The sequence below is a fragment of the Populus alba genome, chromosome 2 (genome assembly GCF_005239225.2).
Source record: "Populus alba chromosome 2, ASM523922v2, whole genome shotgun sequence".
In the NCBI taxonomy this organism is placed as follows: Eukaryota; Viridiplantae; Streptophyta; class Magnoliopsida; order Malpighiales; family Salicaceae; genus Populus; species Populus alba.
This window is the reverse complement of record NC_133285.1, coordinates 14,008,424-14,036,068: the sequence shown is the minus strand read 5'-3', so window position 1 is coordinate 14,036,068 and position 27,645 is coordinate 14,008,424. Positions and strand designations below refer to the sequence as shown.

General features: G+C 36.5%; 2 protein-coding genes, 1 non-coding gene and 1 pseudogene across 3 annotated transcripts; 2 read left to right on the top strand and 2 right to left on the bottom strand.

Annotated features, from left to right (window-relative positions):
- Positions 1-1,274: 1,274 nt before the first annotated feature.
- On the bottom strand, positions 1,275-3,948 carry LOC118049998 (uncharacterized). The gene is made up of 5 exons (XM_073407708.1): positions 3,944-3,948; positions 3,145-3,289; positions 2,816-2,913; positions 1,638-2,661; positions 1,275-1,548 (listed from the first exon to the last, which is right to left on the bottom strand). Exons 1-4 carry the CDS (start codon positions 3,946-3,948, stop codon positions 2,163-2,165), a joined length of 747 nt encoding a protein of 248 aa, XP_073263809.1. The 3' UTR covers positions 1,275-1,548; positions 1,638-2,162.
- Positions 3,949-5,230: 1,282 nt separating this feature from the next.
- Positions 5,231-5,315, bottom strand: TRNAM-CAU (transfer RNA methionine (anticodon CAU)). Its single transcript is given in 2 exon segments — positions 5,231-5,266; positions 5,278-5,315. It is a non-coding gene; the product is annotated as a tRNA-Met (tRNA).
- A 1,181-nt stretch (positions 5,316-6,496) lies between these two features.
- LOC118050016 (heterogeneous nuclear ribonucleoprotein 1-like) lies at positions 6,497-7,616 on the top strand (annotated as a pseudogene).
- Positions 7,617-24,524: 16,908 nt separating this feature from the next.
- LOC118050007 (protein NRT1/ PTR FAMILY 5.2) lies at positions 24,525-26,917 on the top strand. Its single transcript, XM_035060204.2, has 4 exons — positions 24,525-24,683; positions 24,822-25,039; positions 25,190-25,761; positions 25,883-26,917. Exons 1-4 carry the CDS (start codon positions 24,548-24,550, stop codon positions 26,754-26,756), a joined length of 1,800 nt encoding a protein of 599 aa, XP_034916095.1. The 5' UTR covers positions 24,525-24,547; the 3' UTR covers positions 26,757-26,917.
- Positions 26,918-27,645: the final 728 nt, after the last annotated feature.

The following is a 27,645-nucleotide window of genomic DNA, read 5'->3' as shown; positions in this document are numbered from 1 at the left end:
AAGGTCTAGACTTAATAACTCCTTCAAGTTTCCTATCTCCGGGGGAATGGAACCAGAGAATGTGTTATTATACAGAAAAAGGTATTGAAGCATTGTCAATTTCCCAATTTCTGGAGGAATATTTCCAGAAAACAAATTGAGTTGGTAGATTTTGAGTAGCATTGCGAAGTAGGTGAGGTTAGTACAAAGGCCAAGCTCAAGAGGGATCGTTGAGTTGGCCTAAGTTGGCCTGTAGAAGATGGAATATTTCCTTGGAAAGAATTGTTCAACAATTTGAAGACCAGATATCGAACCAATGCTTTCAGGAATTTGACCGCTCAAATGGTTATTTAGACTAATGTTTTTGAGATTGGAAAGCTTCGAAATGTTGGATGACAATGATCCTTGCAATGAATTGGTAGAGTGATTCAAGGTCTCAAGTTTTCCCAGATTGGTACAGACCACTTCTGGTATTTGACCTGTGAAGTTATTGAATGACAAATCCAGAAACGTCAGGTTCCGGCAATTGGTTATAAAATCAGGGAATTCTAAAGTCGTTCATTGAGAAAAAAACTATGATATTGCAATGAAGGCATGGAAAATTTGGACCAGTCAGGGTTTTCCAAGTTGTTTGCTCCAAGGTCTACGTTACCTTGAGCAGATTGGCAAGGTGAATAGGGATGGTACTGTTGAGATTGTTGTTGTAAAGACTGAGTTACTGAAGCTCTGTCAACTGAGATGTCTCCAAAGGTATGCTGCCCTTGAAAAAGTTGAAACTGGGGTCCAAGTAATTGAGCTTGGAGAGGCTGCCAATGGCTGATGGTATCGTTCCACTGACATTGTTACGCTAGATGTCAAACCTGGTGAGATCAGTAAAAGGGTGAAGTTGAATTGGGCGAGAGTTCCAGTTATGTTTAGGCTGGGGAGGTTTGTGTTTGAGAGACTTTTCGTGAGGTGGAGTTGCAGGAAACAGCAGTCCACTTGCAAAGGTTGTTGAGGTTGGAACGAGACCACGAACTAAGAGAAGGAGGTGAAAAAGACAAGGTGTTTTTCAATTGGAGGAGAGCTTCAGCTTGTGTTCTTGCTGATGATTTGGCCTTCAAAGGAATGATCTCTCCAACGCATAAATGGCTGGCATTAATTCACGAGCATGTTCTTCGAGCCGGCTCTGCTTCAGTTTTCATTTAGCTTAAACTATCTTAACAGCTTTGGTAGTAGTAAGGAAAGCAGTAAGAATCCAGTTCAAGAAAATGTGGTTATGATGCAGAATTTTCTTCTGAGAAAGGCAATGTGGATAGCACAAAAGTACAGCCGTATTGTATTATATTACTCGTTAATCAAACCAATGAAAGAATTACAACTGAAAGCACGCATCAAGAACAACCGTATACCATAATTCACAAAGGGAAAAGGAAAATAGAGATGGAATCACACACAAAACAACACTCCAATCATGTTTAACGAACAATAGAAGTTTGAGTTGACTAGGTTCTTGCAGCATCACCACCATTCAAAAGCTCTCTCTAGTCTTGTCTCAAATGGAGTGGAGTGCCAATTCACTCTCTTGTCCTGCAGTCCCAAAAAACTTATTCAAGTGCCATTATCACTCAATAACTTAACAGGAAAGAAGTTATACAAATTCTTCACTAGATATGTACCTCTCTGTATTTGCTGGTCGTGTTGGGTATTCCTTTGTACGAAGAGGCCGAGCCAGAATCCTTGCCGGAGCCACCGTGATTCCAATAAGTCCCAACAGTTCCTATTATTGGCATCTCATCAGGGCTACGACTTGGTGACCTCCTTGAAGAAGAAGTAGCTGAAAGCTGTTTAAGCTCTTCCACCGTTAGTGCCCCAAGAATAGGCCTATCATCAAAGCTTCTTGGTGAATTAGATCCCTGTGACATGCTTTTCTCAGGTGCAATGGCATCTAGACCAATTGAGCTAGGCTTATTGACTGGTGTGCATTCAGATGAACCCAACCAATTAGACAAGCTAGTATCCACCGCTATTTCTTGGTCTGGCTTCTTATTACATTGACCAGCTTTTGCCTTGAAACTGAATGCCAATTCCTTAAAACCAGGCTCGGAAACTAAACGACATCCGGGGTTCTTGATCCAATGTCAGATTCTCTTTCTGTTGCCTCAATGGTGGTTTTCCTTTCGCTTTTACAATCTTCCATTGACTTAGATTTTCAACTGGTTCAGCACAGCAGCTCTCCTATCTCGAAAATTCCTATTCCCAGACAAACCACTATTCATCACGTCACTATCATTCTCCTCGTTAGCCAATTTAGTCATTCTAGACGTTGACTCTGCGGTTTCATCATCCTCATATACATCATCATAATCTAGCCCCCCGTCCTCCTCCTCCTCATCACTCTCATCAATATCACTTTCCTCATAGCCCATCTCATCATCACTGTCTCTACAATTCTGATAACGATGATTAGGAGGGTAAGAACACAAGCTTGATGCAATTGAACTATCTTCAGAAGAAGACTGAGATTGGCTTGGTTTTGCAATATTCTCCTCATTTCCCTCCCTTTTATCGCCACAATCTTCTTTCCCCAACGTAAAATCTGTGGATTCTTCAACTGAAACATGGTCGTAGGTTGTCACATTCGAATTGAATGTCACTTTCTTTCTCGTACTCAAGCTTAATTTCTCCTCAGACCCATCATCCCTATACAACCATGAGAAACCCAAAATACAGCAATTCAAAAACCATTCACAAAACCCGTTTTTCCCCTTCAGAAAGTTGCATAAGACAGATACTAAAAGGGAAAGAAAAGAAAAGCAGCAAACCTCAGAAACCGTACAGTCCTTTACTTACTAACCTGATTTCTGAAGCTGGGCTCACTATAGGCTTCTCTGGGCAGCAGTCCTTAACCACTGAAACGGTAGCTTCCACTGGACTACCATAACCTTCCTTTCTCTGCAACAAAAAATCACAACTCAAAATCAGACTTCAACACTTACCAATTTGTTGACACAACAATCAAAGGAAATTCAAGAAATCCAAAGCCTCTCAAACAAGAAGAACCAAAAAATGTGGGTCCTACTCTTCTCTTTTTCTCTGTTTTCTTGAAAATCAAGCAGAGAGACATAAAAAATAAGGAAACCCAAAAGGGAAATTTTAGGAAACAAGGCTCCTTAAGGTTCTTACATGGACTCGTGGTTGAACCTTACTGTGCCTACGACGTTTGCGTTCTTTGGATGAACCAAAAACACGCAAGAAAAGCAAGCCATGAGGAATAAGAATATCCCCTCTCTTTTCTTCCTCTGTAATAAAGAGCAGCGGTTTCTGGTTTCTCGCTCGAGGAGAAATTTGTTAACAGGTCTTCATTGTTTTAGAGGGGAGAGAGAGAGGTAGGAGCGTTCGTGTAAAGGTGGTAGGATAAAACGGTCAAGAGATAGGAGCGAGGAGGTAGGGTTTTGGTTTTTTTTAAGACGAAAAGGGAAGTGACCGTTAGGATTCTTTATCGAGGAGGGATTGGGGACACAGCCTGTAAATTTGGGATTTTGTAATTTTCCTTTGGAAAATTACAAGAAAGTCCTTATTTTATAGGTGTAATCTCAAGCAGGTCCTTAACCTAATTTTAGTCTTGATTAAGTCCCTAATATGTCAATAACATGACATTCATGTTATTTAAAACAAAAATCTTAAATAATTTACTGTTTTTTCATGAAAAAAGTAAGAATAAATATGATCTTCACATGACCGGTTTGATAGTTTTATCGAACTAAAAAATGAATGAAAGATCTGATTTAAAAGTTCATTAATATATTGGGAATTTAATCCAGACAAAAAAAGAGAAAAAGGCTAGAGACCTAATTGAAATTACTCATAAAGATTGGAGACTTTTATGACGTTTGCCCTCATCTTTTCGTTTTCTTTTTCGAAATCTATCCACTGTGCCCGGACCGTTAATCCACTGAAAGTTAGTGGGTCCCGTGTTGGTTACGCCATCTCTTGCGGATTTAGGAGAGGCGCCCCACTGTCGTTTGAAATAACATATTTAGTATTTCTTTTTGTAAAAAAAATAAGTGGGTGTGTACTGTAATTGTTTTTACAGTTATGATTTAAAAAAGTAAGTTTTTTTTAAAAATATTTTTAATTATATTTTTTTTAATAATATATATTTGATTAAAACTGTTGTAAGATGAATTTTTACTTATAAAATAAATAAAAAATAAATTATTTTAGTTTTTATAAAATCAAGGTGAAATATATAATTATGTATGGAGCCTGATATTAAAAACATAAATTATTTGGATAAAAAAAATTACCATACTAAATGGTTTTGAAAAGAAAATTCCGACTAATTAAATGCTATGGACAATATTAGAATTTTTGAAAGAATTGTTTTATTTTTTAAATGGATTAAATTTCTCTCTAATTATTTTATTTATGTTGGTTAGATTTTTTATTTGTATTTGCAAGAAATATTTTGATATATTTAAAAAATTCAATAAATAAATAAAAATTAATTTAATTTTTCTTGTTAGTGATTTTTATTTAATTTCTCTATTATCAAACTGATTAACTAGATACTACAGTGATTCAAAAGTTGATTTTCCATTTTGAGTTTTCATGTTTTTTTTTCTATAGTTTCTAATGATTTTTTCTTTCAATCTTTAAAATAAAATAAAAAATTAGCTAGCAAAAATAAAAACATAACTAAATAACAAAAAAATACATTTTTATGCTTCAACTAAACTTCAAAATATGAAGTAGATATTTAATTTGAATTAATCTAAATAAATTTAGCCTTCACTAGTCGCATTCAAGAGACTTGCCCAACATTCTAAAATAATATTTTAATTTGAATTTGAATTAATTAGATATTTGTTAATAAATAAATTTTAATCTGAATTTGCCCAACATTTCAACCAGTATAATAAAATGTAGCTAGCTCTGGTCAATTTTCAATTAAAACAAGAAACAATTTAATTATATACTCTGTACATATTATTGGACTGTGATAAAACTGTTTTTATTTTTGCACTTATTTAGTGTTTTGAATTCTTTTTCTAATATATGAAGTTAATTTTTATACATATACTTAATTTAATTTAAATTATATACAAAAATATTAATTAAGTTATAAAAACATGAAACATTTAATTAGTAACATTTAAGTTATAAAATATTAATATTAGTACTCCAACTTTTATTTAATATTTTTGTTCCATTTATGTTGTAAGAAATTGAAATGACAAGCTTCAGGAAGGGCCAAAAATATAAATGGTGGGGTGAGAGAGGCTCGAACTCTCGACCTCAGGATAACTCAGAAGCTATGAGACCTACGCGCTAGCCAACTGCGCCACCACCCCAACATTGTTCTAGCAACATTATTTACAATTAAATCGTTGTTTATAGGGCTCAGCTTCTTTGATTGGTTGGCCAAAAGCAAACCAACAAAAAAGCCCGCAAGGCATTCGGAAAAAATAAACAAACCCTAGCCCAAAACTCCCACCTCCTCCTCCGTTCTGTGTCTCAGAGTCAGAGAGAGTTACATCAGCCTGAAAAAACTTTCAGTTGACTGCTTCCACATACACACACAGAAGAGAAGAGAATGGATTCGGACGAAGGAAAGCTGTTCGTAGGAGGAATAGCATGGGACACAACCGAAGACACGCTAAGAGACCACTTCAACCAGTACGGTGAGGTCTCTCAGGTTGTCATAAATGCGTGACAAAACCACTGGTCGTCCTCGTGGCTTTGGTTTTGTCGTTTTCTCCGATCCCTCCGTTCTAGATCCTGTTCTTCACGATAAACACACACCATCGATGGCCGTACTGTAATTATTCATCCTCTCTCTCTTTCTTTGGGGCTTAAGCTGCATTGGGTTTCCATTGATTCGTTCCTATTTGATTCGATTTGAATGATTATACATTTTATTTCTCCCGCTTTTCGTTGGATTTCTGGTTTCTTGTATTTTATTTATTTCTTGTCTAAAATGAAAGTTGCTGCAAAAAAAAATCTAGTAATGCTAGCTAAATGTCAAGAAGAGAAAAACTCCAAGAACACACATGAGCCGTTGGATCATGATTTTAGAGTGAGACCCACTTGTAGGTCCTACTTATCCAACGGCTCATGTATAATGTTGAAGTTTTTTCTTGTTATATTTTCTTAATATTTAGCGTCACTCAAAAAAAGAATTTTTTTTTTATGGAGCAGCTCACCAGTGGTTGATTTGAGATTTATAGTATTGTTTTGGTGTGCGGGAATATTGAGATTTAATCTGTTTCTGTAAAGTAAATGGTTTTGGACTGTGAGATTGTTTTTTAGGAGTTTTAATTTTGTTAGTTGGCAAATATAGGTGGAGGCGAAAAAGGGCTTTATCGAGAGAAGAACAGCATACATCATCTAGAACCGGGAGTTTTAATGGTGGTAGAGGCTCTGGTGGTGCAGGAGATTTTAGGACGAAAAAGATTTTTGTTGGTGGCTTGCCTTCCACCGTGACAGAAGATGTATTTCCGTCAATATTTTTCAAAGTTATGGTCATTGTAAATGATGTTGTAGTAATGTATGACCAGCAGACTCAAAGGCCTCGTGGATTTGGATTTATCACCTTCGATTCTGAAGATGCAGTTGATAATGTACTCCAGAAGACCTTTCATGAGTTGAATGGTAAACTTGTAGAGGTAAAACGAGCACTCCCTGAAAGATGCAAATCCAGGTAGTGAGGGGCGTGGTAGTGGCTATCGTAGTTATGGCTCCGCAGGAGCCAATGTAAATGCAGCTGATGGTCGAATCGATGGAAACCGGTATATATGCAGCCCCAAACTTCTGTAGTGGTTACCCACCTTATTCTGGATATGCTGCTCATGGTTTATGGTTATGGAGCAGCAAACAGTGGAGTTGGTATTATGGCAGTTATGTGTTAGTGGTTATGGTGGTGGAAATGCTGGTTATGGTACGGGAGTGTATGGCATGTCTGCTGCTGTAAAAAATAGTTGGAGCAGCCAAGCTCCTTCGAGTTATGGTGCTTCTGGCTATGGTGCAAATGCAGGCTATGGGGCTGCATTCCCCTGGAGTGCTTCTGGTAGCCGGCGGTTCTGCTTCTGCTCCTATGGGTCAATATCCAGCTGGAGCGTCTGGGTATGGAAATCAAGGCTATGGTTATGGTAATTATGGTGGAAGTGATGGTCCTTATTCTGGTGGCTATGGAGCTACTGGAGGGCGTGCTGGGAATGCTCAAATGCAGTGCCAGCAATGGAGCTGGTGGGGAGAAGCAACAGGGAGTGGGAGCTACTATGGTGACAGTAATGGGAATTCAGGATATGCAAATGAAGCCTGGAGGTCTGATCCTTCACAAGCCTCTGGTGGTTACGGTGGTGCTCATTCAAGATAAGGCATCACATCAGTAATTGATGATGCCTTCAGGTTCTTGTGAGTAATTCATAATTAGGCATCTAGTCTTCTTTCAGTAGTGAAGGGATGGAAGTATGCACGCAGCAAATCATGGAATGGCTGGATTGCTTTAACCCAGTTGTATTTTGCACTTGCTTTCTGCTAGTATATAATGGCTAGTAGTTCCAAGTAGTAGCTACATCATTTCTCTGATAGCATTTGCTTTCAAGTCACAATTGTTAGCTTCAAGTCGTATTTTTGTTTAATTGTTTACCTCTTTATCTGTTTAAGCTTTGGAGTGTTGTTCTGAAGCCTTTTCTGTTATTAATATTGATGTTGCTTATGTAGGCATCTGATTGAAGGCTCTTTATTAGTTAGCATCTGTTGATCTGTGTGTGTATTCAAATGCTATTTTTGAGTATATGTTATTAGAAGTCTGATTTTTCATAGCGTACTGCTTAGCTTTTACGTATGGTATGGCATGATTGAGATTGAGGAGTAGAGATATTAAAATGTATTGAAGTTTGAGGATACTGTGCTGGAGCTCTTCAAGCATAGATTCTTACTTGTGAGAGTAGAAGCAGTAAACCATACTGGTAGTAAAATCCTGTGTGATGAGATAATAATTTTCCTCCTGTATTTGCAATTTTTTGTACAGGAGAGAGAGAGTATTCAACTTTCAGTTTGGGACTCATGGAACTCATAAGGTGGTGATTGGGTTGTGGCGTGGACTGTAATTTAAAATTGAGCTTGCTAATGATGCTTTGTTCACCAGATATGTCAAGCAAATTTTTAGAGTGGTGCTGCAGTCTTCCATTCTGAAACATGTGGTATGTGAAAGTTGAAGGATGCTATAATTTTCCCAGTTCATTATATATATATAAATACTATAATATATATATGATTTTCACTCCTTTCTTAGAGTTACCAATATAGAATTAGTTACTCTTTTGGAAGCGAGAAAAGTGTATGAAATATGTTGCCAGTGAAAGCCTGTGAGTTTTGGTGAAAAAGAACTTGCGTTTCATTTGAGCTCTTTTAGTTGTCTACATCATTGATTCTGTTTCAACTAGTTAGTCCTTCTGTAATGAACTAATTATCATTTGCATTTCAAACAATTTATTTTGTACTTCAAGTTTTGGGTGCATCTAGCAGATCAATGTCTAGGAATCAGTGGTGCCTGACAGCTGCATTGCCTGACAGAAACGGTGCACCTCCTTCATCTTTTATTCCTCTTCTTACCGGTCCCGACTCAGCACACTATTAATTTCCCTCTCTATTATTTTTTCTCTTTGCTTTGTTGTTATCATCTGGAAATCCCTTTTTCCACCAATATTTTTCGTGCTGGTCCCCATTTGAGTCTCATTTTTAGTTTCGGTTCTTGTGGTTAAGCATGCTGAAGTCTTTGTCACGAAACTGGACTTGATGTATTTTTGTGAGATTAGATGCAAAATGAACATTACAACAATATAGTCAAAAACTGGCAAAGATTAGTAACTGTTCCCGCATTCAGTCATTAACAAGTTTATAGGCGTAATTTGAAAGTTGTGCGCAGTGCCTGGGCATTAGTCATAGAGTTTTTTTTTTTTCTTTTTGTTTTTGCGGCGCTAGGGGCCACATGCAGAAAAGGGGTGAGGCAAGTCACTGAAGCACCACAGGAGAAGCTGTTTTTTTCAGATCCTTACACTGAAGAGAACAATACGAATTAGGTGTTGATTATTGTAAGGCAATGCCTTAAGAGCCAGTAACGACCGCTAGTATTCACCAATACACGTGGGCTTGTGTATTTACATGTATTGGAGACCCTAGATAGAAGCGATTGGAGGAATCATGTTTACTTTACCGGCATGACTATGATCTTTATATTTCAAGTTCCACAAAAGCTGAGCATTTATGATTTTGACTAGGTTTAAATGTTAGTAGATTTGTGTTCTGGGTAATGGAGATGTTGTTGACTACCGCAAATTCCTCCTGTCTTCTGACGAGGAGCTTTGATCTCGACTGGCTCCTTATTCGCCAGTCTTACTAGTCAAAGTGGTTGTTGAAAATATTAGGCTGAAATGAGAATGGACCAACTTCTAATCCATCGTCTCTTTTGCATTATTGCATCAAGATCAAGGGACAAAAGTTTGGGACTAGTTTCTTCCACAAGTTAGGTTAAGAAGTGGATTTGGTACGAAAGATTTTTCAAATGGTTGATGTGGGATGTGGGGTTAAAGGCCCTTTTGTGTGAATGCAACAGCCAAATCCACCGGAGCTCGTCCAGTACCGCCACGCACCATAAGAATGACCGATGTGTAAGACAATCAAAAATCCACAAGCTACATTCAAAACAGAGCGCAATGCAATGGCAATGAGCATAGCTATCAAGCTTCACCTTGTTCCACAATGTTGATTTCTGGTTGCCCACTCGTCTATAATATGGAGCTAGGCGGGCTGGTTTTGTTTTTCGATCTATTCAGAACCTGTTTGTTTCTGTGTTTAAAAGTATTGAAAAAATTTAAAATTTTTTATTTTTTTATTTATAAACTTCAAATTAATATGTTTTAGTGTTTTAAAAATTATTTTGATGTGTTGATGTTAAAAAGTAATTTTTAAAAAAGATCAAAAAAAACATTATTGGCATGGCATTTTGACACGAAAAAAAGTTATTTAAAAAACAATTCACACTCACACTGTCAAACAAACACTTAAAAACTTTTAAAAAATTAAATCGACTCGTTAATTAATTAGTCAAATAACGCGAGTTTAGACATGAACATGCTAATTTCCAATAATATTTATAAAAACATACTTCAAATAAAACCATATCCCAAAAGGATTGCAGAACCAATCAAGATTTTTTGTGGCATATAAAGAAACCAATTGGGTCACGAGAGTATAGCTTTAAACGCCGTGACACACTACTGATAAGGGTACTGGAGAATCGCTAAGATGGGCCTGAAGAATTTACCACGGCGAGTTGACCATGGCTTACTGCTCCTTTCGAAATGACTAAAGCCTTAAGGGGCGCGTGGGCTGGCTAGCTAGCATTCACTAGTGATCTATACAATGTATCCAACCAGTTTGTCAAAAACTTTAACCCTTTTTTTTTTTGTTTTTTCTGTAATTTGAACTGTCAAAACCACCATTGGAAACTCGTAGGTGTCGTTGCATATGCAATAAGCAGAACATGGATCTATATAAACTGTGGTGCTTGATTCTCAAGGATGCAACACGCTATTAATATCTTATCAGGAAAGTTCTACTCCAAAGTGTTGCAGTGCATCCTGTTTTGTGGGTACATCGGGGGGAGGCCAATGAATAATGTAAGCTCTTCGAGAAACTCATATGTTTCGAGGAAGCACAACCACAAGAGGGTTTCAGTTACCGGCCACTTCCTCAATTATTTTATTAAAATGACATCGGTTTGTTTTTTAATGAGATTTTTTATTGCTAACCCAGTAGGTTTAGTGGCTTGGTTAACTAACTACTCATAAGTGATCTTACCCAAAGTCAATGTTTTTTTAATTTTAACTTGAAATTAAAACAATTAGGGTTAGATTTCGAGTTATAATTGATTTCTTGTATATATCAATTTGTTTGTATCGAGCCCATGCTTAATAAATGATGATGCATGCATACAATGACAAGCTACTAGTACTTTTATATAACTAGTTATTAATTATTAATAACTGTGAACTGTGTGATGTAATTTCTAACCTTCTTCTTTGTGTTATTATAATTTAATTCTTAATAAATATTTATTTTTCTCGCTATAAACGCGAAGCACAAAAGATACTTGATTCTTTTCAACTGCATCAATGAATGTACTCTGACTTTCAAACATGATATAGCCATCAATATAATTAATAATTTGTTAGAAAAATGGCGATAGCCAATTTTTTAAAAAAGTAATCTCATCTTAACGCAAACTAAAATTATTTATCACTGTTCTTTTCACCGAGAGGGCTATGATGCATTTTTCTCGCTAACTTCACTAGAATTTACCAAGTCTGAATTACCTTACACCATTTGAAAGATATATTTAGCCCATTTATTTTTAGAAAAAAATATTAAAAAATTATCATTATTTTAAACTACAGAAGACTACAAGACTAAAACTAGATTTTATGGTTTGGAAGACATGCAGTGTAGCCGCCATGTTTTCTTTTTTAGCCTTTAATACGCATAATGATTCTAAAATAACAAGACTAAAACTAGATTTGTCTTTAAAAAAAAATTAAGGTTTATAATGCAAAGATATTTTCATCTTCAAAAGTATTATTTAAGTGGAGTGTAAACTTGTTTGATTAAATCTATTTGTTGAAAAATAGATCCTCTATAAATTTATGTAAAAACTACTATAGAATTGATGATTTATTAGATTCATTGTTATTATGTTTGAATCCCATGGGTATCAGTAGTAAATTCTGACTATGCTTCGGGGTGTGATGATAAAAAATCATCGGGCTTGACCACCTAGGGGATAAACGCAAGAATAGGCTCACACCTGTTAAGCTAAAGAAATTTACTTTTTCGGTCGTTTTTTTAAACATTGAATTTTCTCATAAACAAATTTATTTAAACAAAATCACGGACTTCGAAAAACTGTCGTCAGAAAACATATCATTGATGATTTTATATTGTTGGTTGATACATTTTTGTCAAAAAGCAATATAATCATCACCGATAGATTTATAAGGGCACAAAATAGGATGCCAAAACAAAAAAAAATTTCTATCAGGTTCATTGGACGATCCAATTGTTGATGGTTGAAGATCGAATGCCTTGATCCCCAATTGCGAGGAACCAAACAATCGATACACAACTAACTGAGAGACCTCATCCCACGCATATCCTCAGAAATGCTTCTCTTTTGTTCAACAGTTATTTGATCATAACTGACCTCACTCAGTCTATGATCTAACTTGATGTGAATCACATTTGAGTAACGACTGACATCCTAACTAGGTTACTGGTGATTTGTGTAACTTATTCCCCATAAATAGTTTTCGTTAGAATCTTTTAAAAGTTTAAAAAGCCTTGGTTGTCACCCAGTATTTGGCTGTTATTATCTATAATTAAACAATCACCTGCATAACCCTTATTCACTCTCCACTATATTGTATCCACAACTTACTTCTATAACGATTATTATTATTATCATCTACACACATCCATGCATGTTGCTATAACTAAATGTTGATCCAATCATCCTTTCTACCAATGGTTTCATAAAGAAACATATAGTTTCCATGATACAAACCAACACCAAGTATATTTTCCATTCAACTCTATTTGGTAGAAGGATGTATTATAGCAACAATCTGGATTAACTAAATTTTTTGGATTTTTACACCTCTTACATGGAACATTCTGATACCGTGTTCACTAATATTTCTTGCATTTAAAACAATGTGTACATTAATAAAAATCTTTCTTCCCATTACAATAATCTATATGCACAACTCTTTAGGTGAAACTCGGATACATTCAAGAATAATAATCCATTAATTTATATGAAATATATAGAATAATTAATGACAACATAAATATATTAAATTAACGATTATGTAAATAAATAAATTATAGAGAGTACCGGCCAAGGTAGTTAATGTAGCTATCATTGTTGAAAATTTAAAAATTATTCTTTGATCTATTTTTAATAATACCTTTTTAATGAAGCTTATCAATTTTCTCCTCAAAAAATTCAAATTTAACCTTAATTTGAACTGAAATAAATTTGAGCAAAATATGAAATGTAGTCCCATAAAAGATAAACCCATTATAATATTTAATTATAAAACACTTAAGTTTCCAAAAATCAAAACACACATTGTGCCATCAAATAGAACGAAACACATAATTTTTTAAATCTCAAACAAACCCTAACATGTATAAATCAACATATTTATATAATAGATTCCTATAAGGAAAAGGCTATAAAACAATTAAACCGTGTACATCAAACAAACTATCAATATACTTCATAAAAACTACCAAAAAAAATTTATATAAAAAATAATGAGTTGCAACAAAAAAATAGGTAGGTTTGCCACTTGATGTGACGAATTCCTTATTTAAAACAAATTGAGCCAAGAACAAGGATATTGATAGGTTTTGGGTGTTGGGGTCACCATATTTGTGATGATGAGAGTTTGTAAATTTGTGATAAAATAAGAAATAAAGGATGTTTTATGGAGGGGAAAAAAAGGAATAGGAAAAGAAGAAGAAATTGGGGGGAAGGGTGTTTGTAAGTATTTATCGACAATTGACCATAAATATTAAGCGGACAATTATATTTCATCGATAATTCTATTTGTTGAATACTACCACATTATATTTTTATTTTTTTCATTAATTGATTTCCAACTTGTAATTTTTTTTGTATTTACCAACACAATTTATTTATTTATGTCGGTTTAGTGTATTTGACTAATTTTCTTGTAGTATTTTCTCTAAACATCAATAACACATATTTTGTTAGAGTTTTTTCAATTTTTGGTATATCGTTACCATTCTATAGGAAAATTCTAATTTGATACATTTGTCTGCCACGAAAACCTAATATAATAATAGATTGATTTTATGATGATTTCCTAATTATCCATGCATAGTGATTATGCATGTCTTAACAACTCATGTTGAATGTAATAATAAAAAAAATTAATAATTTATAAAAACAATTAAGAATCTTAACTGCGGTGGTAGTTAACACTTAATCTTATCCTATTGATATACAAAGTCTTGGAATATATAAATTCTCATTATTTATGTATATACATAATTAATATTTTATTATGTGACGTAACCAGTTAATGCATTCAGGTTTAACGACATCATCAACCTCACAGGCCCTGTTTTCATATACATATAAAAATATATATACTTCATGGAATTGCTAATCTTTTTACTATAGATTTTTGTAACCTACACAGACTTCGAGCACATCATTGACTCAGTCTACCATATATTTTCAACCAACAAGAGCTAGCCTTGGTGGACTACCCTCCTCGTCAGTGTCGAATATATAATTAGTGTCACGACCCGAATCCCGGATCCATGACCGGCACATAGGCAAGGTTCCCCTCCAAGGTTCCAAACCTATGCGAAACCCAACTTACATACAATATTATCCTTCAAACTCAATCAGAGTTTGTTCAACGCAGCATAAACAACAAACTAACTTCATAATATAATTCGATTGTCTTAATACAAGAGTTAATATAATTTCATAGTTTTGGAGCACTAACTTGACATAAAAAGAAAGATACAAATTACAATCAAAGCAGTTCGGAAAGGTTCAACAAAGTAAACCCGCTATCAACGCTATAAGCCTGAAAAGAATAAAATAATGAGAGGGTGAGTTCAACAACTCAGTGAGTAGATAACGTTCAATATACACACACGAGGTAATATAGCAATGAGAAATATATATAACAAGTATGGCTTTAGTTTCTTATACGAAGGTTTATCAAATAGGCCATAACAAGAATATCATATGGTAGAACTCGTCAGAAAATCAAAATGCAATGAGCATGAGGCTCCGTACGTTGGATGATCAGTCCACACAGGTTGGTGTCTCCCCCGACCAACTAGGGTTCAGATACGATGTGCACAAAGACTAACACTACCCTGTTAGCATGGGTATTCTGACTGACATACCATAGGTTCATAATCATAATCAAACAAACATATTCATATCTCAAAGCTCAACTCATGACATCAATCAAATGAGGAGCATCAATTCAGAATTCACTTCAAAATACATACTGGTTCATATCAAGAATTCAGATTCCAATAATTGATCATGCTTTATTCATAACAAAGATAATAATCAATATATATTATCAAGAAGCATGATCCAATTCATATTAACAAATCAAATATTTATAGTATTTCTCATGCATATGGAAAATTATCCACTCACCTGACTCAAAAGCAAACAGAAGCCAAAAGCAGACACTGAAGAAAATCCTACTAACGTCCCGTCGGTAGAATATCAGGATTATCTGAATACAAAGGAAATATTTTCAAGAACAAATCGAAAGAACATTTAACCTATCTAATACACTTAACTAAGGGTGTATTCCATAACCCTATATGTTTTTAAACTAACTAGTCACTTTTCTCAAAAACCCAAAATCTAACGGTTTTTCTCGAAATCTAATACATAATAAAAACAAACTAATAAATTGGTAATAATTCACTAAGTAACCCTTAATTCTTCATCAAACTAATCTGCAAAAGCTAATATTACAGTAGGGACTAATCTAGAATTTTTCCATAGTTTAGGGCCAAATTGTAACTTTTATCAAATGGAGGACCAAACTGAAATTTGTCATAAATCCATGAATATACTGAAATTCTGACCTTAATTAATCCTCAATTCTGCCCAGGATGTATCACTATGCTCCAGGGATCATTCTGGAATTTTTACTAAATTGTTTAGGGTCAAATTGTACTTTTTGTCAAATTGGAGGACTAAATTGAAAGTGTTAAATTATCTTATCTATACAGTAATTCTGTCCATAATTCATATGTTATTCTGTTCAGAATCTCGGAATATGCTCCAGGGACCAATTTGTAATTTTTCCAAAGTTCGGGGGACTAAACTGTAATTTTCAGAATTTGAGGGACCAAATTGAATTTTTCATCATCTTTCAACCTCCAGTCCAGATTTTAAACAGAAACCCCACTGTTCTCCCCTGATTTCTAACTCAAATTTCACCATTTACACAATTCTATAACTCAAAATCATCATCTTTCAATTCAATCTCTCAAAATCAACTAATTCATCAAATACCCACAATAATCAACTCCTAACCTTCAAATTAATTCATCAATTAACTCAAAATACAAACTTCAAAGCTCTAAAATTAATCAAACTGAAATTTAACATATTATACACTTAAAACTATAAATCTTACCTTTTTACTTATTTCCTCTACTTCTCTTCTCCTTCCTTTCCTTCTCTCCTTTCTTTTCTTCTTCTTCCTCTTTTCTCTCTTACGGTTTGTTCTTCCAATATTTTCAGATCACACTTCTTTTTCTTTTTTTTTTTTACTTCCTATTTATATATATCAACTATTTGTCCAATTACAACTATACCCCTCAATCATTTATTCCAACTTTTAAGCCTTCAAGGGCTTTATTGTATTTTCCAACTCATTTATTTCAAAACATTACAATCTCCCCACCTTATAAAAGTTTCGTCCTCGAAACTTAATAGAAAAGATTGAATACTTACCAAGATTATCGAAAAGATGAGGATACTCCTCGCGCATCTTATCCTCGAGCTCCATGTCGCTTCCTCACGTGAATGGCCTTTCCATTTCACTTTCACTGAAGCTATGTCCTTCGACCTAAGCTTCCTCACTTGTCGGTCAACTATAGCTTCCGGTTGCACCTCATAAACAATATCATCCCTCAAGTCAATGGGATGAACCTCTAATACATGTGATGGATCTGACATATATTTCCTTAACATGGAAACATGAAATACCGGATGAATAGCAGACAAGTTTGGTGGTAATGCTAACCGATAAGCAACTGCCCCAACTCTCTCCAGAATCTCATACGGTCCAATGAATCGAGGACTCAACTTGCCTTTCTTCCCAAACCTGAATACTCCTTTGTAGGTGATACTTTTAAGAACACAACAATCACCCACTGAAAACTCTAAGTCACGCCTTCTTTTATCCGCGTAACTTTTTTGTCTACTCTGAGCTGTTTGAAGCTTCTTTCTAATTACCTCTATCTTCTCTGAGGTAATCTGAATCAACTCCGGTCCTATTTAGCCTCTTCTCACCAACCTCAAACCAACAAACCGGTGATCTACACTTTCGGCCATACAAAAGCTTCATAAGGTGCCATTTCTATGCTAGCCTGATAACTGTTGTTGTACGCAAATTCCACTAATGGTAGGAACTTACTCCAACTAACTCCAAAATCCATAACACAAGCCCTTAAACATATCCTCCAAGGTCTGAATAGTCCTCTCAGACTGACCATCTGTCTGAGGGTGGAAAGCTGTACTCAAATGCACCTTAGTACCCATAGCTTCTTGAAATTTCACCCAAAACCGCGATGTAAACTGTTGAACCTCTATCAGACACTATCGAGATTGGCACTCCATGCAACCGTACAATCTCACTAATAAACAATTCCGTCAACTTTGCATATCCATAAGTAATCTTAACTGGCAGAAAATGGGCTGATTTTGTCAATCTGTCAACAATCACCCATATCGAATCATAACCCTCCTGACTTCTAGGCATCCTGTCACAAAGTCCATTGTGATCCTCTCCCACTTCCATTCTGGAATCAACAATGGTTGCAAACAATCCAGGAGGTTTCTGGTGTTCACCCTTTACCCTCTGACAGGTCAAAACACCTAGAAACAAAATCTGCTACATCAGCCTTCATCCTATTCCACCAATAACACACCTTAAGATCTTTATACATCTTGGTGGAACCTGGATGCATTGTGTAAACTGTCTGATGTGCCTCTATCATCAATTCTCTCCTCAGATCATCAACATCAGGTACACAAAGCCTATCCCTATATCTCAGCACATCATCATCACCAATCACAAAACCTACAGCCTTACCCTGCTCAACCTCATTTCTAATCCTGAGTAGTGAATCATCTTTCTTCTGAGCTGTTTTTATCTTATCAAACAAATCTGACTTAACCTGAAAATGAGCAATCATTGCTCCAGCTTCACTAAGATCAAATCTGACTCCTTCATCCACTAACTCATGCAGCTCCCTAATCAGAGGTCTTCGTACCTCCTGAATATGAGCTAAGCTCCTGATGATTTTCTACTCAAAGCATCGGCAACTACATTTGCCCTACCCGGGTGGTATTGTATGGTACAATCATAATCTTTCAGTAATTACATCCATCTTCTCTGCCTCAGGTTTAGATCCCTCTGCTGAAAGATGTATTTCAAACTCTTGTGATCTGTAAAGATCTCACAAGTTTCACCATACAAGTAGTGCCTCCAAATCTTCAAAGCAAAAATTACAGCCGCCATCTCTAAATCATGTGTAGGATAGTTCTGTTCATGCTTCTTCAGCTGCCGTGAAGCATAGGCAATAACCTTGCCATGTTGCATTAGAACACATCTAACCCCACTCTCGAAGCATCACAATACACTGTGTAACCACCAGAACCTGATGGTACTGCTAGAATAGGCGCTGTAGTCAATCTCTCCTTCAACTCTAAGAAACTTTTCTCACAAGCTTCAGACCACTGAAACTTAACATTTTTCTGCGTTAACTTAGTCAATGGTGCAGAAATTCGAGAAAAGTTCTCCACAAACCTCCGATAGTAGCCAGCCAAACCTAAAAAAACTTCTAATCTCTGTCGCCGAAGTAGGCCTAAGCCACTGCTTAACTGCTTCAATCTTTTGAGGATCAACCTCAATCCCATTCCTTGACACTACATGCCCAAGAAATGCTACACTCTCCAACCAAAACTCACTCTTTGAGAACTTGCCATACAACTGATGATCTCGTAGAGTTTGAAGCACCATTCTCAAATGTTGCTCATGCTCCTCTCTAGACCTCGAATACACCAAAATATCATCAATAAAAACTATCACAAATCGATCAATAAATTGGCCAAACACTCTATTCATCAAGTCCATAAAAGCTGCTGGTGCATTCGTCAACCCAAAAGACATCACTAAAAACTCATAATGACCATACCGAGTTCTAAAAGCTGTCTTTGAAATGTCCTCCTCCCTAATCCTCAACTGATGATACCCAGATCGAAGATCGATCTTAGAAAAGAATTGAGCTCCCTGTAACTGATCAAACAAATCATCTATACGAGGGAGTGGTATCTATTTCGAACTGTCACCCGATTCAATTGCCTATAATCTATACACAACCTCAATGACCCATCTTTCTTCTTCACAAACAACACCGGAGCTCCCCAAGGGGACACACTTGGTCGAATGAACTTTTTATCCAATAAATCCTGCAGCTGCTCCTTTAACTCCCTCAATTCTGCTGGAGCCATTCTATATGGTGCCATTGATATTGGTTCAGTGCCCGGAACCAAATCAATACAGAACTCAATCTCCCTATACGGAGGCAATCCAGGTAAGTCATCAGGAAAGACATCGATAAACTCTCTTACTATAGGGACTTCCTCTAACTGGGGAACTTCTTTCTCTACATCCACTATATATGCTAGGTAGCACTGTACCCCTTTTCGGGCCATTTTTCTCGAGATAGCCGACAACATAATTGATGGAGACCCAATCTTATCTCCTTGAAATACCAACCCAACTTCTTGATCTAGATCAAACATTATTTTCTTACCCCAACAATTTACCGAAGCCCTATGCTTAGCCAACCAATCCATTCCCAAAATCACATCAAAATCAACCATATCTAAGACATTTAAGTCTCCCATAAAGATCTTATCTCCAATCTCTATTTCACAATCCAGATACACATACTTTACTAATATTAACTCATCTAAGGGAGTGGAGACTGAAATGGGGGATTTTAACAAGGTTGGTTGTTTATCTAACCTCATGGAAAAATATGGGGACACAAACGAATGAGTTGCACCCGTATCAAACAGAACTTTTGCTTCAAAAGAGCAAACAGGAAGAATACCTGAAACAACTGTGTTGGATGCCTGAGCATCCTGCTGAGTCAAGGCAAAAACTCTAGCATGCCCCTGACCTTGCTGTATCTGACCTCTATCACCTGCACCCCGACCTCTTTGACCACGACCACCAAAACCTCTACCACCATGAGCCACAGACTGGCTCGTCGATGGTGCCTGAATAGGATGCTGGACTGAAGCAGATAACCCTGAAGTGGACAACTGTCTCCTCGGGCACTCTCTAATCTTATGACCTATCTGGCCACAACTAAAACAAGCCCCAGTCCTTCTGTAGCACTCTGCACTGTTATGACCTCCTCCACAGTGCTGACACGAAGAACTATCCCCAGATGAAACAAATGAACTACGAGGCGCAGTCTGAACTAAACTCTGGGTACCACTACTGCCACTCTGACTGCTTGAGCCACTACTTGACGGTCTCTGTCTAAACCTCCTCTGAACCCATGAGCCTTGACAGCCACTTCGTCCCCTAAACGGACCTGCACTTACTCCCTGTTGCCTAAAAGACTGACCCTCATCTCTAGGCCTCTTAGACTGGCCAGCAGTCATGTCCTCTATTTCACGCGCCTCTAGCAACCTGGCGCTATCAACAGCTGAGGAGTAGGATGGAAACACTTGTGGCGCCAATACCATATACAGAGAGGATTTGAGTCCTCTAATGAATCTCTTCACCCTCCACTCCTCAGTGGGTAGAAGATGTTCTGCATACCTAGACAGCTGAGTGAACTTCAGATCATACTCATCCACTGTCATGCTCCCCTGAGATAGCCTCTCAAACTCATAAAGTCGAGCATCCCTGATGCTCTGAGGGAGAAACCTGTCCAAGAACATGGAGCTAAACTCCTTCCATGTCCACTGAGTCTCTACTGGTCTTGCTCTTTCCCTAGACTCAAACCAAGAGATTGCCACATCTCCTTCCAACCTGAACGATGCCAAACTCACAGCTCGGTGGTCTGTACATCCCAAAGCTTTACATCGTCGCCAAATGTCATCTAGGAACCTCTGAGGATCCTCTGAACTGTCTATCCCAGTAAAAATAGGAGGTGCCAACTTCATAAAGGCATCCAATGGCACATTAACTCCCTGAACATTGTGGGATGTTGAGGGTACATCTCTATCCCTCATTCTGTCTCTCTCCATAGTAAACTCTATCCAAGTCTGCACAACCTGGCTAAGTTGTTGAACCTCTGTAACAGGCTCAGGGTCAGCTACCCCCACACCTGTTTCATCAACCATATCTTCCTCTTCTATCTCCTGAGGCTCTTCCTCCACTGGTGGAGGTACCTCATCAACATGTTGAGGCACGGGTGCACCACGCCTCCTTCTTTGCCTTGCAGTTATCAACTGCATAATAGGGACATCATCCTGATCATCATCTACCCTAAGAGTATTAGTTGTTCGTCTATTCCTCGGCATTTCCTAAAATAAAAGTGAGAGCACTTAAGTCATGCTGGAACAATAGCATGACGATTATCACAGAATTTTAGGATAGCATATCTATCACAAGGAAGAAGACATACTTGATGAGAATTTAAAATTTTAAAAACAACAAACAAGACAATACGGATCCTAATGCTCCACTTATTATGAAATTAATTATATTATAGTTTCTTTAACCTAAAGCTCTGATACCAAGTTTGTCACGACCCGAATCCCGGATCCATGACCGGCACATAGGCAAGGTTCCCCTCCAAGGTTCCAAACCTATGCGAACCCAAACTTACATACAATATTATCCTTCAAAACTCAATCAGAGTTTGTTCAACGCAGCATAAACAACAAACTAACTTCATAATATAATTCGATTGTCTTAATACAAGAGTTAATATAATTTCATAGTTTTGGAGCACTAACTTGACATAAAAAGAAAGATACAAATTACAATCAAAAGCAGGTTCGGAAGGTTCAACAAAAGTAACCCGCTATCAAGCTATAAGCCTGAAAAGAATAAATAATGAGAGGGTGAGTTCAACAACTCAGTGAGTAGATAACGTTCAATATACACACACGAGGTAATATAGCAATGAGAAATATATATACAAGTATGGCTTTAGTTCTTATACGAAGGTTTATCAAATAGGCCATAACAAGAATATCATATGGTAGAACTCGTCAGAAAATCAAAATGCAATGAGCATGAGGCTCCGTACTGTTGGATGATCAGTCCACACAGGTTTGGTGTCTCCCCCGACCAACTAGGGTTCAGATACGATGTGCACAAAGACTAACACTACCCTGTTAGCATGGGTATTCTGACTGACATACCATAGGTTCATAATCATAATCAAACAAACATATTCATATCTCAAAGCTCAACTCATGACATCAATCAAATGAGGAGCATCAATTCAGAATTCACTTCAAAAATACATACTGGTTCATATCAAGAATTCAGATTCAATAATTGATCATGCTTTATCATAACAAAGATAATAATCAATATATATTATCAAGAAGCATGATCCAATTCATATTAACAAATCAAATATTTATAGTATTTCTCATGCATATGGAAAATTATCCACTCACCTGACTCAAAAAGCAAACAGAAGCCAAAAGCAGACACTGAAGAAAATCCTACTAACGTCCCGTCGGTAGAATATCAGGATTATCTGAATACAAAGGAAATATTTTCAAGAACAAATCGAAAGAACATTTAACCTATCTAATACACTTAACTAAGGGTGTATTCCATAACCCTATATGTTTTTAAACTAACTAGTCACTTTTCTCAAAAAACCCAAAATCTAACGGTTTTCTCGAAATCTAATACATAATAAAAACAACTAATAAAATTGGTAATAATTCACTAAGTAACCCTTAATTCTTCATCAAACTAATCTGCAAAAGCTAATATTACAGCTAGGGACTAATCTAGAATTTTTCCATAGTTTAGGGCCAAATTGTAACTTTTATCAAATGGAGGACCAAACTGAAATTTGTCATAAATCCATGAATATACTGAAATTCTGACCTTAATTAATCCTCAATTCTGCCCAGGATGTATCACTATGCTCCAGGGATCATTCTGGAATTTTACTAAATTGTTTAGGGTCAAATTGTACTTTTTGTCAAATTGGAGGACTAAATTGAAAGTGTTAAATTATCTTATCTATACAGTAATTCTGTCCATAATTCATATGTTATTCTGTTCAGAATCTCGGAATATGCTCCAGGGACCAATTTGTAATTTTTCCAAAGTTCGGGGACTAAACTGTAATTTTCAGAATTTGAGGGACCAAATTGAATTTTCATCATCTTCAACCTCCAGTCCAGATTTTAACAGAAACCCCACTGTTCTCCCCTGATTTCTAACTCAAATTTCACCATTTACACAATTCTATAACTCAAAATCATCATCTTTCAATTCAATCTCTCAAAATCAACTAATTCATCAAATACCCACAATAATCAACTCCTAACCTTCAAATTAATTCATCAATTAACTCAAAATACAAACTTCAAAGCTCTAAAATTAATCAAAACTGAAATTTAACATATTATACACTTAAAACTATAAATCTTACCTTTTTACTTATTTCCTCTACTTCTCTTCTCCTTCCTTTCCTTCTCTCCTTTCTTTTCTTCTTCTTCCTCTTTTCTCTCTTACGGTTTGTTCTTCCAATATTTCAGATCACACTTCTTTTTCTTTTTTTTTTTTACTTCCTATTTATATATATCAACTATTTGTCCAATTACAACTATACCCCTCAATCATTTATTCCAACTTTTAAGCCTTCAAGGGCTTTATTGTATTTTCCAACTCATTTATTTCAAAACATTACAATTAGCTAGCAATATATTGTAATTATAGCTAGTTGATACAAGCATGTGTTCATATAGACATGGGATTTTCTTGCCGAATAGCGGATGCTGCATGCATCATTGCTAGCATTGGATTTATTGTAGCTTAATTTTTAACATTTTTCCTGCATTATAGATTCTGGTGATAGCTCTCGAACGTTTTCTCCTCTCCAGGACAGCAAGAAAATCCAGAATTTTACTAAGAAATGTGAACATAATTTTCTGGATTGGAAATAATTCGTGCAGTTCATAGCCTTTTCCTTCCCCTCTCCCACGTTTTTCACTTTGTTTTTAGTGGATATTTTCTTTGATGAAGACATCTCTTGATGCTAGCTGCTTCCTTGCTTCTAGGTTTGTCAGCAGTGAGTTAGAGTAGGCAAGTGAACAGTGAACTAGCTATAGCACCAAACAAAAGGAGCCAAAGCTAGCTTTCATGTTGTAAGACAGATAGATACCCTGAGATGGTAATGGAGGTGAAAACGAAAGCAAGAGCAAGTTTTGGAAGGTTGCAAATAAGTTACGATAAAGAATAATGTAAATAATATTTTCTGATCCTACGTAATATATAGTTTTTGAATACAATAAGGATTTCACAAGAAAGTGATGTACCGATGCAAATTCAAAGTTACTTGAAAATCATATTTTACCTAACACAGTACTGTTGAATTTGCTTGTGCTAAACGTCAATCTAATCCTTTATAAAGGCTACTTATTAACATGATATTGGTACCAAGATCACCTTGAGTTCCTATACCATATATCTCCACCATGATCTGTAAAGTAGAAGAAAAGGGAGCTGCAGATGGAAGCAAAGATTATACAGAAGATGGGACTGTGGACATCAAGGGCAATCCTGCGTTAAGATCAAAGTCAGGAAGATGGAAAGCTTGTTCCTTTATATTAGGTAAGTTGCTAAGTTAATCTCCTTGCTAGCTACTACATGTGTACTAGCCATGAAATAGCCCTATCAAGTTTGGCTCCAAATGAGTAAGCTTTTGCTTCCATTTTGTAACAGTGTATGTTGTTGTGGTCTCAATGATAGGGTATGAAGTGTTTGAGAGGATGGCATACTACGGGATAGTATCGAATCTGGTGTTGTATTTGACAAGGAAGCTCCATGAAGGCACTGTAACATCTTCAAACAATGTCACTAACTGGGTTGGTACTGTATGGATATTGCCGATTTTGGGTGCTTACATTGCAGATGCTCATCTCGGCCGATTCAGGACTTTTGTCATTGCATCAGGAATTTATCTATTGGTAACAATTAAGTCTTAATTTCTACAAAATCATCTTACTCTTAATGTTTCAATTTTCTTGGGACGACATCTTCATTACTTGAGTTGAACAACGTTCTCATGGCTTCAAAGTAACTGATCATTTGATCCTCCAACATGTATAACCAAACAGGGAATGTCCCTGTTAACCCTGGCTGTTTCGGTGCCTGCCCTGAGGCCACCATCCTGCGGTCATGGCATCAAAGACCAGGGATGTGACAAAACGGCCTCAGCCTTACAAAAGGGCATATTCTACGGTGCACTATACATAATAGCAGTTGGTACTGGTGGAACCAAGCCCAACATCTCTACCATGGGGGCAGACCAATTCGACGATCTTGAACCCAAGGAAAAGCAGCAGAAGCTCTCATTCTTCAACTGGTGGATGTTCAGTATTTTCTTCGGCACTCTTTTCTCAAACACATTCTTGGTTTACATACAAGACAACGTAGGTTGGGGCCTTGGTTATGGCATTCCTACCTTGGGGCTCGCACTTTCGATCATTGTGTTCTTTGCCGGCAATTCATTCTATAGGCACAAATTGCCTGCAGGGAGTCCGTTCACCAAGATGGCACAAGTACTTGTGGCTGCTGTTAGGAAGTGGAAGGTTAGCCTCCCAAAGGATCCAAAAGAGCTTCACGAACTAGGGATAGAAGAGTCTGCTAAATCTGCAAGAAATAGGATTGACCATACCTATATCTTAAGGTCGATCCTCTAAGTTTCACAAATTATTAGCTAAACTGTTTAATTTGTACCTAATATTATTTTCCACAGTTGTTATAACTCATTACTAGCTACCTTAATCTCCATATTTGTGCACTGGCAGATTGCTTGACAAAGCTGCTGTAAAGAGTGGACCAACGTCACCCTGGATGCTATGTCCAGTGACTCAAGTTGAAGAAACCAAGCAAATGATAAAAATGCTTCCTGTTTTAATGGTCACGCTCATACCTAGTGCCATGGTAGCTCAATTAAGCACGTTTTTCGTCAAACAAGGGACAACCTTAGACAGAAGCATGGGACCCCATTTCGAAATCCCTCCGGCATGCCTCGGAGCATTCGTGACAATCTTCATGATGGGAAGCCTCGTGTTGTATGATCGTTGCTTGGTCCCAATAGCTAGACACTACACAAAAAACCCAAGAGGGATTACTTTGCTGCAGAGAATGGGGATTGGTATGATCTTGCATATTATTGTCATGTTCATAGCTTTCGTAGTTGAAAGGAAAAGACTTAGTGTTGCAAGAGAACATAATATTGTAGGCAGACTAGAAGTAGTGCCTCTCAGCATTTTTGTACTCCTACCTCAGTTTGCTATAGTAGGGATTTCTGATACGTTCTTGGACGTAGCCAAGCTAGAGTTTTTCTATGACCAGGCCCCGGAAGGAATGAAAAGCTTGGGGACTTCATATTTCTGTAGCAGTATTGGAGTTGGGAATTACCTCAGCAGTTTTATCCTGTCATCGGTTTCTGGGATCACTAAGAAACATGGCCATAAAGGGTGGATTTTGGACAATCTAAATCTCTCTCGCATAGACTATTATTATGCATTCTTGGCCATCTTGGGCTTTCTCAACTTCCTCCTCTTTTTGCTTGTGGCAAACTACTTTGTTTATAATGTCGAAATGGACTCCAAAAGGGATCTGCAGAGAGCAATGGAAACTTCCTCTGGCAAAAGTCCTGTTCAGAATTTACAATGAAGACTCGTAGGTTGGGTATTCGATGTCCTATGGAGCTTATTGTATCATCACTTGCTATAAGAAATGTCTTTTGATTTAGAAACATAAATTTCATTTCGGTAACAATGGTTTGTCTTTAGCAATGACCTATAACACTGTACTTCAAACTGTTATTAAACTTGGCCGGGCTAATATGAAACTTGATCTACGATAGATTTTATGGATACAATAGAAACATTCGATCAAAACTCAATGATTTTTTTTTTATTTTTTTAACTATTTAACTTTTTTTAAAAAATAATGTTGAATTCACTCACCGGATTTATAGACTGAAACTTACACCAAATCCACTTTCAAGTGAATTCATGTTAGTTTAAAAGATTAGCAACAAAATAGCATTTTTCTCCAAATTTGTACTGGAACCCTAGAATTGATAATTTGGGTTTCTTTTTTCTTTCCCTCCTTCTAAAACTACTAGAACCATGAAATGAGGATTAAGAAACATCTTACCAGCTAAGTTTGAGTTCAATTGAAGGGTTTCTTGACGAACTCTTCTTCTTCTACTTATTTCTCCTTCCCAATTTCTAGCTACTCTCTCTTATTTCTTATTGTCAAAACCAACCCTCTTTCTCTATATTCCCTATTGCTTCTCTTTTTTTGTTTACACAAAATTTATCTTAAGCTCTCTATCTAGAAGGACATGCAATCGTATTGGAGGAGAAAACAAATGAGAAGAAGATGTTTTTCTTTCCTAATCTAGCTGTCAGCCTTAAGAAAAGAGGAAGGGATTTTCTAGTTTTTATTTACAAAAACATCATTACATAGTCTATGTGTCATTTTTTTGTATTTTATTGGACCATCAATAATTTTACAAGACTTTATAGAACTTTGATTACCCTAAAATTTTAAT

Coding starts and splice junctions, on each gene's coding strand:
- LOC118049998 (XM_073407708.1), bottom strand. Junction 2,914..3,144: donor AGGTTCAACCACGAGTCCAT/GTAAGAACCTTA, acceptor TTTTTGTTGCAG/AGAAAGGAAGGTTATGGTAG. Junction 2,662..2,815: donor AGCCCAGCTTCAGAAATCAG/GTTAGTAAGTAA, acceptor ATGGTTGTATAG/GGATGATGGGTCTGAGGAGA.
- LOC118050007 (XM_035060204.2), top strand. CDS start 24,548: ATGATCTGTAAAGTAGAAGAAAAGGGAGCTGCAGATGGAAGCAAAGAT. Junction 25,040..25,189: donor CATCAGGAATTTATCTATTG/GTAACAATTAAG, acceptor ATAACCAAACAG/GGAATGTCCCTGTTAACCCT. Junction 25,762..25,882: donor GACCATACCTATATCTTAAG/GTCGATCCTCTA, acceptor GTGCACTGGCAG/ATTGCTTGACAAAGCTGCTG.